This window comes from Macaca nemestrina, chromosome 2, assembly GCF_043159975.1.
Source record: "Macaca nemestrina isolate mMacNem1 chromosome 2, mMacNem.hap1, whole genome shotgun sequence".
NCBI classification, from domain to species: Eukaryota; Metazoa; Chordata; class Mammalia; order Primates; family Cercopithecidae; genus Macaca; species Macaca nemestrina.
The window spans coordinates 10921676-10934864 of NC_092126.1; the positions used below are offsets into that span (position 1 = coordinate 10921676).

At 46.2% G+C, this 13189-nt stretch overlaps 2 protein-coding genes across 8 annotated transcripts in view; one reads left to right on the top strand and one right to left on the bottom strand.

The window, feature by feature from the left end:
• The window catches only part of LOC105470889 (MBL associated serine protease 1), a 72826-nt gene that overhangs the window by 40840 nt on the left and 18797 nt on the right, over nucleotides 1-13189 (top strand). For 5 of the 7 annotated variants that reach the window (XM_011723173.3, XM_071090673.1, XM_024789454.2 and 2 more), the window contains 3 exons: nucleotides 1234-1312; nucleotides 7788-7925; nucleotides 9892-9966. In XM_011723173.3, coding sequence (XP_011721475.1) covers nucleotides 1234-1312; nucleotides 7788-7925; nucleotides 9892-9966 — 292 coding nt within the window. Of the gene's footprint in view, nucleotides 1-1233; nucleotides 1313-4020; nucleotides 6831-7787; nucleotides 7926-9891; nucleotides 9967-13189 lie in introns of those variants that run through there. The other 2 variants (XR_011619547.1, XM_011723174.3) reach the window with 2 other exon arrangements.
• LOC105470888 (receptor transporter protein 1) overlaps nucleotides 1-13189 on the bottom strand; it is a 142642-nt gene that overhangs the window by 31322 nt on the left and 98131 nt on the right. The gene's annotated exons all lie outside the window — the stretch shown is intronic.

Below are 13189 nucleotides of genomic sequence, written 5' to 3' on the forward strand. Positions count from 1 at the left end.
GCACCTCCCCAGGGCAGATGGGCTGCCAGCACTTGTCATAGTTCCAGCACAGAATTTCCTAGCTGCCCATCAACTTCTCAAATGCTCCAGAAATTCCAAAGCGTGTGTCCCAGGCGGTCTCACACTCTGAAAGTGGCACAAAAATTTGTTTTATTTTTTAATCAGAGCATGAGCTGGTTTGAATTTTTAAAATATGCATCCATACAGCTCTATAATCAAGGCTGAGAACTGTGACAAAGTTCATCGGCTTATAGAGGGGAGTGGAGTGGGATACCAGGAAAGGAAGTAGACGGTTTAAAAGTAGCAGATGGGGCCAAGTGCAGTGGCTCACGCCTGTAATCCCAGCACTCTGGGAGGCCCGGGTGGGTTGATCACCTGATCTCAGGACTAGCCTGGCCAATATGGTGAAACTCTATCACTACTAAATAATAAAAAAATAGCCGGGTGTGGTGGCGGGAGCCTGTAATCCCAGCTACTCGGGAGGCTGAGGCAGGAGAATAGCTTGAATCTGAGAGGCGGAGGTAGCAGTGAGCCGAGATTGTGCCATTGCACTTCAGCCTGGGTGACAAGAGCAAAACTCTGTCTCAAAAAATAAAAAAAGGAACAGATGGGTTCCCCTTACTCTCCCACCCCCTGAAGCAGTAGTTCTAGGAATCACATTGTTAGCTTAAAAAAAAAAATCACCTCCCAGCTCTCACCTGAGATCAGTTAAAGCAGACTTTTTGGGACGGGGACCAGTGATTGGTGCAGCCAAGCTAAAGGACCACTGCTTCCAAGGAATGGTTCTCAAAGAGGGGTCCTCAGTCTCAGCATCACTGGGAACTTGTTAGAAACGCAAATGCTTGGGTAAGCCAGCCCCACTGAATCAGAAACTCTGGGGAGAAGCCCGGCCACCTGTGTTTTAACAAGCCCTCTAGGAGATGCTGACTGCTTGCCCTGGTTTGAGAAGCACTGCTCTGAAAAAGGAGTCAATGCTTACAGTCTTCCCTTCAGAGATAGTTGCCCAAACCCCTTCTTGCACACAGCCCTTGCCCCTCTCCAGAATATGAAAAGGGAATATGAATTCAGCGTGTATCTTTCCCCTACCTTCAAGCTTGCCCTTGGAGGCCCATGGGTGGAAAATCTCAGTCGAGGACAGACACGTGTGGAACTTGAGTTGGTTTTGCTAGGAAAAAACCCCTAACATCACCCCCGCCTCCTTCTTCCCACTCCCTTCTTCCTGTCTCTTCCCAGGATAATGTGGAGATGGACACATTCCAGATTGAGTGTCTGAAGGATGGGACGTGGAGTAACAAGATTCCCACCTGCAAAAGTAAGAAAGCCTAATGGGTTGTTATAAAGATACTGAGCTCCCCAACACTGGCGGGATCCGAGCGGAGCATGCAAGGGTGAAAGTGTGGCAGGAGCACTCTGAAGGGGATGGGAGCAGAAATTTAACAGACACACAAGGGTTGGGGGAAAAAAGAATATCAATGCCCCTTTTGGCAATAAGACGTTTGGATCCCAAAAGAAACTTGTGGGCCCAGTACTTTGTTAAACACCAATTTTACTTCAGTCCATAGGTGGGTTGCCAAGCTTACTAAAGGAATAACATGTGTCCAGGCTCGAAACCAGCTTTGGCAATTGCTAATTCAGGAAACTAGTTTGGTGCTGGTGCCCAGAGCTGAGTGACCTTGCTAGTCTTCACGTGGCCATCAGCCATATCCCCTACATCTTCTGAGACAGCTCATGATTTAGGGCTGTATAGGAAGGGCTGTGGGGTCAGCACAGTTGGCCTGCATGAAGCAAACGATACAGCTCTTCACTGGCTCCTAGGACCCAGAGTAAGATCTTGCCTTGGCTCTGCCCCTAACCAACTCTGTGATTGTGAATAAGATCCTTCCCCTCAACTATAAAATAAGGAGTTTGGACTAGCTTTATATTTTAGAAGATGTGCCAATGGTTTTAAAATGATATAGTCTATATAAATCATCTACTGAGCTTTGTAAAAATGCAAGCTTCCAACCACTTCACCTCACCACCACCCTCTGCAACCACCCCTCAACACCCAGGTGATTTCAATGAAAGACTGATAAGGACCACAGTTTTAGAAACTTATCTATGGCCAGCATTGATGAGAGGAGGCACAGTGACAGAAATAGTCAGGGAAGGAAGGGAGAGAGAAGGGAGAATTTGCTTTATGATGGAGAGGTGAGGTCAAGAATTAGAGCCTGGCGTGGTGGCTCACACCTGTAATCCCAGCACTTTGGGAGGAAGAGGCAGGTGGATCACTTGAGTTCCAGAGTTCAAGACCAGCCTGGCCAACATGGTGAAACTCAGTCTCTACTAAAAATACAAAAATTATCCAGGCATGGTGGCACATACCTATAATCCCAGCTACTCGGGAGGCTGAGGCAGGAGAATTGCTGGAACCCAGGAGACGGAGATAGCAGTGAGCCGAGATTGTGCCACTGCACTCCAACCTGGGTGGCAGAGCAAGACTCTGTCTCAAAAAAAAAAAAAAAAACTGGATTGGAGTTGGTCCCACCCATCTTCTTTTCATGACTTTTCATGCAAACTGGAGCGCTATCCTCGTCCCTTTCTCCTACATGGCCTTGATTCAGTACGCAGACACATCTCCTCCCATTGTCCCAAGGGGGACTTTCCCTTAAGGCAAATCCCAGGAAGAACTTTGAAGTAAAATATGCTTGTTCTTTTCCTTTTCATATGATGAAATTTTTCCTTTTCCTATGATGTGGCTGGGGTCAGAGCCTAGCGTGGGGAAGGAGGGGGCATTTTATGACTTTAACAAAATGTTTCAACAAATGTTGACTGGATGCCTCTGCAGAGTTCCATAGGGAAGTCAGATGGAAAAGACAAGGTCCAGGCATGGAGGAACTCAAGTGCTGGTGGCCACAGTCACCACCTCCTCCAATCCCAGGCTCGAGGCACAGTGCTGTGACTAGGTTCTAAGCAAAGCACTCTGCAGAACAAAGCAAGGGGCATGTAGAAGGAGAAGGTAAAGGAGGATATGAGGTGTTTTGGATAGAATCAGGCTTTAGAATTAGGAAGTTCTAGATTCAAATGCAGACTCTACCAGCTGAGAGTCCCTGATCAGTGTACTCAGACTCTTTGGCCTCAGTTTCCCACCCTCAAGATTGCTTTGGGGATTAGCTGGGTTAATATACATACCATACCCATGGAGGGCCAGAAACGTGCAAAAGATCAACAAACATCTCCCGCCCCAACCCAATCCCCTCACTAGGAAGTGGTTTTGTTTCTCTCATTCATATTTTTGGAAAGTAGGAAACATTAATAATTTTTCCCTGACTAATATTTTTTTCTGACTTACATTAGCGTACAACAGAACACCCTGTCATTTTGTAGTAAAGAGGAACTCTTTCCATCATATGACCCTATTCTCCCAAAATAGGCTGGATTAAGACGATCAGAATTCCCATTCAGGCATACCCAGCATCTTTGCTTACTCAGGTATTTATTGAGCATCTCTCTATACCAGGCACTGTGCTAGGTCCTAGGGGAGAGGCAAGGACAGGACTGAGGAGTTGAGAGTCCCCAGGGATTATGGAGTACAGGGCTGGAAACAGACAAGGGGTGTGCACTGTGTGGTAAAGAAACGTGCACTCGAAAAGAAGCTGGGAATTACGGGTTGTTGTTCTGGCCTCCACCTTGCTGTGGTGGCCCCTGGACAAGCCCTGTTCTACTCTGAATGCCGTCAAGTCAGGGTTTGGACCAGATGCAGGCAACACTCCCTCCAGGGCAGAATTTTATAATCCTCATGAGCCAGGATGTATGACTCTGCAAATTCTCAGAATGATACAGATTCCACAATCCCAAACTGTTCTTCGCACTGGCTGTACCTAAACTATGCATTCTTAATCAATTCTGGTGAAGTGATTTCTGTATTTCCTGCATAAACTGTTTCTGCTTTGCTTGCTAATTTCTCTCTCTCTCTCTTTCTCTTCCTTTCTCTGCTTCCTTCCTCTGTATCTCTTGATCCCTCTTTGATCTTCACCATAGTGGCAGAAAACGAAATCGATCTGGAGAGCGAACTCAAGTCAGAGCAAGTGACAGAGTGAATGACGAGACCCCACACAATGCAGACATCCAGAAATGGATCACTCCCAAGACCCCTGGGGCCCACAGCTGCACCACCCCTCCCCATCTAACAACACTCCCGTGCCCCTTTCAGTGTGGATTAGAATGGGTGCTGAACAAGGCAACATGATCTCAGCAGTTGAAGCTGCTACGTGTGTGAAAACAAATTCGCCACTTGAGGGTTCACCCATCATTCAAACACTACTCCTGAAAATAATGAAAAAAAAATGTGGGATTTATTTTAGCACCTCTGAGTGGACTGTGCTCTTCTCAAAGGAAAAAAAAAATGCCCTTGGTCTTAGAGACATAAGATTGAATATATAATCATGTGGCCTCAGGCTGACCAGATCAAAGTGGTTTCTAATCCATTCTACATGTCAAGTTTAAATAAGCCAGACTGCCTGTGACTTTATGAATCCGAAGGTGTTACCTGTTGCTGCTTTCTTAACCACCATGAGTAGGTAAAGCAAATAATAACTCACAGAGTGTGGATTTTTGAGAATCTGAATGTTTTCTCATTCACAAAAGTATCCCTTCTACCCCTACCTAGCATGGGGCTGAAATGTCATCATTAGAGGTTCTGTCTTCTGGGGCTTACGAGTCCTGTGTTTCTTAAAATTCGCTGATTAAAAATTTTAAAAAGATAGGTATCACACCTGAAAGCAGTAGCCCCAGCTCTGTGCCATGGGACATCACAGGTCTTAAACAGTGACAGAGAAAGGGCTGGGGAGTGGCAGCTGGAATCTCTGCTTCCGTCTGAAGATCTGGGTACACATGTCAGAGAAACTTTGCATTAAATGGACTGCCCGATCTATTTGGTGATTAAATGGCTGTGCGGTGAGGGGAAAACCCTGGGCAGTCTGGAGACCGAGGTGCCATTCTTGGCTAGAGCCACCACTGAAAGAAGAGATGGGCTGGCTACTAAAGACAAGTGTCCGTTGAATAAATGTCTTTAAACCCACAAAGTATTAACAGCAATCTTACTCAGTGCTATACAGGGAATCAGAATTTAAGAGGAAGATTTGATATGTACCCAAATAATTGTAATAGCTTTGATGCAGACAACATCAGATACATCCCATCAAAGAAACAAGGAAGCAGCCCTGTCCAGTTAGAATTAGAAAGGCTTTCAAGAAGAAGCAGTGTTTCATCAAGACTCCAGGGTGGCCAGAGCATGGACATAGGGTGCCCTGGGCAACAGGGATGGCACCAGCAAGGCCTGGGAGCTGGAGGCAGCAGGGGAGCACACTGAAGGAGCTGGTGTTTGGAGGGTGGGTACACTGAGGGGAGGAAAGAAGATGAGGCCAAGGAAGGGGCTAGAGCCCAAAACCCCAGGCCTGAGTGCCAGGATTATCTGATTGCACATCGTTCTCTAGGAAGCCCCCCAATACAGCAAAGCACACTTGGATCTGCAGGTCAAGCAAGGTGTGTCTGGAGGAAAATAAGTGGCAGCAAGGAATTACCGTGGAGATAGGGTGTTGGGCGGTACCGCCAAGGCAAGGGGAAAGAGAAGGGTGTTTAGATTCCAGAGTGCGGATCTGGCCAGACAGGACTTTACAGAAAAGGGTAACACCCTTCCTAAAGCAAAGAGCATAGGCCAACGGCGGAAGCAGGGTCTAGTGTGTGCTGACTGTGCCAGACAGACCTGCTCAAGGCCTCTTGTGATGGAAAGTCACTTCCGTGTCCCAGAGAGACATGGCTTTTTCCCTGCCACTATGGATTTGGGAAGAAAGTGTGCCCCTCCACGTTGCCAAGACCCTCTATGTTCCACTATTTATCACCCCCTCTACCCAGTTGTAGGGCCAGCTGTATCAGTGGACAAAGTTACTTCTCTGAAGTGATGTGAAAGTAGGTCCTCCACCCAGATAATATCTCTCCGCCAGCATCAGCCACATAACAGGCTCCGAGGACCCCACTATCTAGCCACGCTAAGGCCAACCCTGGAATTCCTAAACTAGGTGGTCAGGTCTTGAGATTAGTTTAGGCAAAACAAACTGCTGGACCAAAGTTAAGGGAGATGAGTAACGCCAATACCTAGGTACCAAGTCAATGGTGTTTTCTAAAAAAGGAGGAAAAATCTGCTTTAGCAGAATTTAAACTGTTTATAGTATTTAAATAATAAATATTATTGGTCATTATCCTAGTGTTGAGCTGCACACGTTTACCTCACAAAGTGGAAGAGCGTCTCTACTTTTGGGTTATCAAAACAAATGGAGATGATTTGTCCAGGGTAATTGGACTGGGTGCCAGGACAAAACCTGTTGTCTTGGTTTGCCTTCTTTGTGGATAAGAAGTACCTGTATTTCCTCCCTTCCTTCATCTTTTCCTCCAACCTGGAGGGACTTGGAATTATTTACATTTTGAGTGGACTTTCTAGCTAATCAAAAAGATGAATTTGGAGTCCTAAAGTCAAAATCACAATGTCTAAATGGCACTCAGGGGTAAATTACATCTCACTATTTCCCAAAATGACCAGGTAAAATTCAGGAGGACATGGAACTTTGGAAATTTTACCAGGGCTCTGGAAATTCTGACAATTGATGTCCACCATTGGCCAGCTAAAATAGGCCATTTAACTGGAAAACAGATCCTTAAGAACTACTAGTTCCATTTACTAAAACAGCACTGGGTTTGAGGTCAAATCTTGCTCTCACTCTGACAGTAACTTGTATGACCTTAGACAAGTCAAATCTCCTCTCTGGGCTCATAGATAAAATAAAAAGAACATTCTAGATTGCCTACTTCAGGTTTCTTTCCAGCTGTGACAGTCTATGATTCATCTATGATTCTTCAACTCTGGCGTAGGCTGTTATACCTAAGATTAGGATTTCCTTAAGAATGAAAAGATTGACAAATTTGGGTCCAGAGTCTCTGATGTGGCCATGAAAAGATGCCCTGACTCTCAGCTGACTCACCCTGGGCTCCATCAGTGCTGACAACTCCCCTAAGACTGAGCTGGACTGAAAAGCTCCCCAAAGACCACCTCGGAGGAGCAGGCATCTTTAGTCATGTCCTGTACTGGGAATTATGGCTCCAACATCTGGCCATCAACAATTGTAGAAAATGAACAGGGGAAGGCTGAAAGCTGATCTGCCTCCAACCCTGCCTCCTGGTTTCTAGGGCCAAGCAAGCTGCCTGGGGAGGCAGCAGGGTGGGGCTGTGTACTCATACAGGAGCTGGGTTTTTTTTTTTATTTTTTGTGCCAGACTCCAATGTGAGCATATTAGCTGCTATTATTCAGCCTAGGATTGGGACTAGAAGAACAAAGATTATTTGGTTTACGTCAGCTATAATTTTCTCGCTAAGCCAAGGGTTTCATCCTTGGGCAGAAGAGGCAGAGAGGATTGTACAATAAAACTAGAAGTCAAAGAAAGAGGCCCTGGTGGGTAAGAGGCTGGAGTCTGTTTAAACCTCAGGAGACCTTCTCCTACCCAAAATTGACACTGGCCAGGTGAGCTGACCACACAGTAGTACCATAATGAATGGGAGAGACCTCAAAAGCAGGACCACTGGTAGCTTCACAGGTTGTACACTGTATATCCCAGGGGCACCCTTCAGAGGCATTATAATATTGCTTTCTGGAATTGTGTGCAGTGCACAACCTGTACATCTGCATGACACAGATCCATCAGATAGCCAGAAGAAGATGAGCAAAAGGCAGTCGAGGGTTCTCACTTCTTCTCTCTCAGTTGTAGACTGTAGAGCCCCAGGAGAGCTGGAACACGGGCTGGTCACCTTCTCCACAAGGAACAACCTCACCACATACAAGTCTGAGATCAGATACTCCTGCCAGGAGCCCTATTACAAGATGCTCAACAATATCACAGGTAAGCCCTCCATGCTGAGCCACCCCACTCCCGTTTCACACTCTCGGGGCCTCAGGGTTGGGCTGGAGGCCGAGGCAGCTCTGAAAGGAAGAACTGCTCATAAGTGTGCAGAGCCAGATAATGCAAAACGTGTCACTCACACATCTCCTCAGGTTCTCACTTTCCATGAGCTTGTGTTACTGTGTCCATGTGGAGATGCAGAAACAGTCTCAAGACCAAAACCCAGGCTTTTTTGTTTTTAACTTTAAATCTAGCACTGATTTACTAATGAGTTGTTGGTGGGAGCGTGAAGGAGTCACACACTGACACAACTAAGGGAAGAAACGAGACCCTAAAGGAAGCCTGGAATACCCCAAGTTAAACTCCTTCATGTGGTCTGAGGCTGAGTTGGGGTTTCCAAAAAATGGCCAGTATTACTGCTTCACCCAGTCTCTGCCTTGGCTTCTGGGTGAGGGCAACATCTCACCAGGCCAGACCCAGTCAGCAGGTAAGGGACCTTCCTTCAAAGACCTGTTCCGCTGATATGGACAGGGGTCCAGGCAGGGTTGGGGAGTGAGGAGCAGATCCTTTGCCTCCTCAGGGAGCCCAACATATCCCCTGACCACAGCTCAAGCACAGCCACAGCTACAGCAGTCCCTGTCCAGACCTCATCCATGCCACCTGGCAGAGACCCCTGGCTGCCCCAGGGACTGGGCAGCAGCACACTGGCCAGAGGGTGAAGGACTTGCAATAACCTGTCCCTTGGCCACACTGGGGGTTTGGGAGGAACTGGGAGGAGAATGGCTTAGAGACATAACCCGCCTCTCCCTGCCTTGTGGCAGCCCAACACCCCCTCACACGCACTCACAGTCCCTAGCAGAAAAGGAGCTCTCAGGGAGAAAGGAGGGCCCATCAGCTCTGCCTCTCTGGCATGCAAGCCCTGAGAACATTCTCCTGACTCATCTAAGCCTCCAACTCCTTCTTATTTTTTTTTTTTTTTTTTTTTTTTTTTTTGTTTTTGAGACAGGGTCTCACTCTGTCACCCAGGCTGGAGTGCAGTGGCATGATCTCGGCTCACTGCAACCTCGACCTCCTGGGTTCAAGCAATTCTCTTGCCTCAGCCTCCCAAGTAGCTGTGATTATAAAAACTTGCCACCATGCCCAGCTAATTTTTGTATTTTTAGTGGAGACGGGCTTTTGCTATGTTGGTCAGGCTGGTCTTGAACTCCTGACCTCAAGTGATCCGCCCACCTCGGCCTCCCAAAGCGCGGGGATTACAAGCGTGAGCCACCGCACCTGGCCCAAAGTCCTCATTTTTAAAAGAAGGAACAGTGATGAAGCTCTTAGAGCTATTTTGAAACTCCAGTGAGATGGTGGTCACAAATGTATGCTTATGAAAGAGTCTGTCAAATGGAGAAGAAAGGAAAGGGCATCTGTGCAACAAAGAGCCATGTAAGCCCAGGTCTTTGTGACAAGTGAGGGGGAAATGCCTTCCAGGACCTGGGCAGCGTGGGGTGGGGAGGGGAGCAGCCCTCAGCCAGGCAGGAGTGGGACTCCCCAGAGCTTTAGACAGACACCATGCTGAAGAGCGTGGTGTTTATTTTTGAGGGTGACAGCCAGCCATTGGTGATTCTGAGCTAAGAAAGGACATGGTCAGATTCCCGTTTTAGAAAGATCCTTCAGGTTGCAAAGGGAGTTTGATAGAAGGACTAGGATGGTACCCCTGTGGGTATCTGAAGACATTTGGAGGTTAATTGGCCCCTTTGGAGGATTATATCCCAGAGACTACCTGCCACATTCCTCCACTTTCTTCCTCATTCTTCTTAGTACATCTAGGCTCAGAGACAATCGTATCTGAGCCTAGATGACCATTTGGAGGACTTTTGTAATAACTCACTTGAGAGAAATTAAGTACCCAGATCTATTTTCCATGTGCTGCAAATCAACCATTTTCTCCCTTTTCTCCTAACCTCTTTCACTAATCCAGGTATATATACCTGTTCTGCCCAAGGAGTCTGGATGAATAAAGTATTGGGGAGAAGCCTGCCCACCTGCCTTCCAGGTACCTCACCCTCCAAATCCTTTGCCTCATGGTTTTCCATCCAAGGCCCTAGGACCCCAGGTCTTCTGGCTGTTAACAGGGAGATGGGGGACAGGGGAGGTGATGCTTTGGTTGCTTTTTGGGAGGCGTCTTCAAAAGGTTAAGGGTCAGAGAAGCCCTGCTTCACACCTTCTCAAACCAGCCTGTATTTTCTGCCTGCTCCGTCACTCTGAGAGCCCTCCTGTCCCCTCTCTGTGTCCTTGCCACAAGCTTTTTCATAGAACACAGTTTGTGCGTGCATCTGCTGTCCTGCCAGGGAAATTGAAAAAGTGGGTACCCTGTCCTCAAGCACTCACCATGCTATCAAGGAGATGATAAGACAAACAACATCATGATAAGACAGAGTGAGAAATTCTTTCTTCCAAACAGCAATGTGGTCAAGCCTTTCCAACTGCTGCCTTTCCCATGGTTTACTTACTGACTCCACTTTAAAATGGAAAGAAAATTTTGTGGTGACAGGAAGTGTTACTGTGCATACAGATTTTGGGGACATTTGCTTTAGCATTAAAAGTATAGGCCGGGCGTGGTACCTCACGCCTGTAATCCCAGCACTTTGGGAGGCCAAGGCGGGTGGATCATCTGAGGTCCGGAGTTCAAGACCAGCCTGGTCAACATGGTGGAACCCCATCTATACTAAAAATACAAAAAAAATTAGCCAGGCGTCGTGGCGCACATGTGTAATCCCAGCTACTCGGGAGACTGAGACAGGAGAATTGCTTGAACCCAGGAGGCAGAGGCTGCAGTGAGCCGAGATTGCACCATTGCACTCCAGCCTGGGCACCAGAGCTAGACTCTGTCTTGAAAAATAAATAAAGAAATAAATAAATAAATAGTATGGGTGATTTGCACTGCAATCACACTGTGTAGCTACTCAAGTTGACTTAGAAAAGTATAACCCCAAAATGCACACTCTAGGGTTAAACAAATAATCTACAAAAAAATTAAATTTAATATTCACAACATGGTAATTTTTTTTTAGAAAAAATAAGAATGACAGTAGTTTAATGATGCAATCACTCAAGACAGCATTGAGGAATACTGAAAATTAAGTGCCTTGTCTAATTCCATCTGCATGTTTGCAAAAACAGCAGGAAATTTGCAATATGGTTAAGCATTGGGTGATATTTGTATTTTGCTGAATGAGAATGTTGGGTAAACTGACGTAGTATATTATATTAACGGTACATTTCAGTAACCCTACAGTATACAGTATAAAGTAGGTATACCAGTACACAGTAGGTATATTAGTCTGTTCTCACACTGCTGATAAAGACATACCCAAGACTGGTAATTGATACAGAAAAAGAGGTTATTGGACTCACAGTTCCGCATGGCTGGAGAGGCCTCACAATCATGGCCAAAGGTGAAAGGCATATCTTACATGGTGGCAGACAAGAGAGAAATGGGACATAGCCAGTTTGAGACATAGCCAAACCATATCAGGAGGCTTCTACATATCAGATTAGACACTAAAATGGAAGGCTATGGAGTTGTCTACTATTCATCCTTAAGAAGTGAAGAATGTGTTAGCATTTGAGAGTCAGGTTTTGACCATCACAGGTGCTATGGGATCCCAGAGAAGAAGGAAGTAACAATGTCTGGTTGTCTATGAGTGGAGGGGTAAGAACTGACCAGGAAGGCTTCACATAAGAGGTCTTTATTTCTAAGAAAAACTTATGAGGATGTGGAATAAGGGAATGTTCATCCCACCCATTCTGCTGATTCCACTTACCTCAATTAGGCTTGCCCAGAAGTACACCCAAGGACTCCAGGCAGTGAAGCCTCAGAGAAGAGAGGAATGGTGGAGCTGTAGCAAACCAGAGGATCTAATCCCCATTTTGCTAAAAGACTATGTGAGCCAAAGAAAGCTAGGGATAGATTCCATGCTGGAAAGCCATGTGGCCACCTCAGGAAGGGGAAGAAGCCCTGGGCAAAGAGTCAGGGCCCTAGGTACTAATACTGATGCTGCCATTTCCTAACTGTGATCTTTGGTAAGTAATTTCACATCTCTGGGTCTGGGATCCCATACCTCAGAAGTAAAGCATCAGGACCAAGAGACCTGTGATATTCTATGACTCTTTTCTTGAGACAGAGTTTCACTCTTGCTGCTCAGGCTGCAGTGCAATGGTGCAATCTCAGCTCACTGCAACCTCTGCCTCCTGGGTTCAAGCAATTCTCTTGCCTCAGCCTCCCGAGTAGCTGGGATTACAGGCATGCGCCACCATGCCCAACTATTTTTTTTTTTCTTCGTATTTTTAGTAGAGACAGGGTTTCTCCATGTTGGTCAGGCTGGTCTCGAACTCCCAACCTCAGGTGATCCTCCTACGTCGGCTTCCCAAAGTGCTGGGATTATAGGCATGAGCCACTGCGCCCAGCTATTCTATGATTTTTAATGGTCATCATCCTCTATGTTTGTACAAAGCATCTTGGATACAATGAGTCATGAAATTCTTTTTAACACCAAGTGTTGGGCAGAACCATGGTGTATCATTGAACCAGGCCAGAAATTTGTAAAGTCTCTCTTCGCAAAACACTGTGTGATTGAACCAGGATGCAGGCCAGGATGGAGAAGGCCATCTCATCTATTGTCATAAGGCCCACCATTTCAGGGGGCCTGCTAAGCAAATATTACTTGCCCCCTTATTTTATAAATGAGAAAACTAAGTATCAGAATAGTGTAGTGATTTGCGCAAGGCTACTTGTAGAAAATTAGGGGCAGAGCTGAAAGGTGAACTCAATACTTTTGATGGCAACATAAGCAATGCCGAGCCATTCTTTTACCATGGTCATGTTTTATGCCATCCTCAGATACCTTGAATCCTAGAGCATCACATTTTTCTTTAAAGACCCTCCCTCACTAACCACTATCCTCTAGAACCCAAATCTGGCTTCAGCATAGCCAAAGCTATAACATTTCAAGAAGATTCCTTTCTCCCAGGAAAGACTGGGTGGGGAATGGCAGCAGCCAATAAGAATGACCCCATTTCAATGAGCTCTCCCAAGGGCTTGTTGCATCATTCAACCTCTTAAAAGGACAAGAACACATCAAGGAGAAAACAGATTTCAGTGGAGATACGAAGCTAGACTCAGGACAAACAAGCTCGAGTTCTGGCTTTCCCTCTAACAACTCTGAGTAAGTCATTGCTTTCTCTGAACTTTCCCATTTCCATCTGTAAATTAGCTG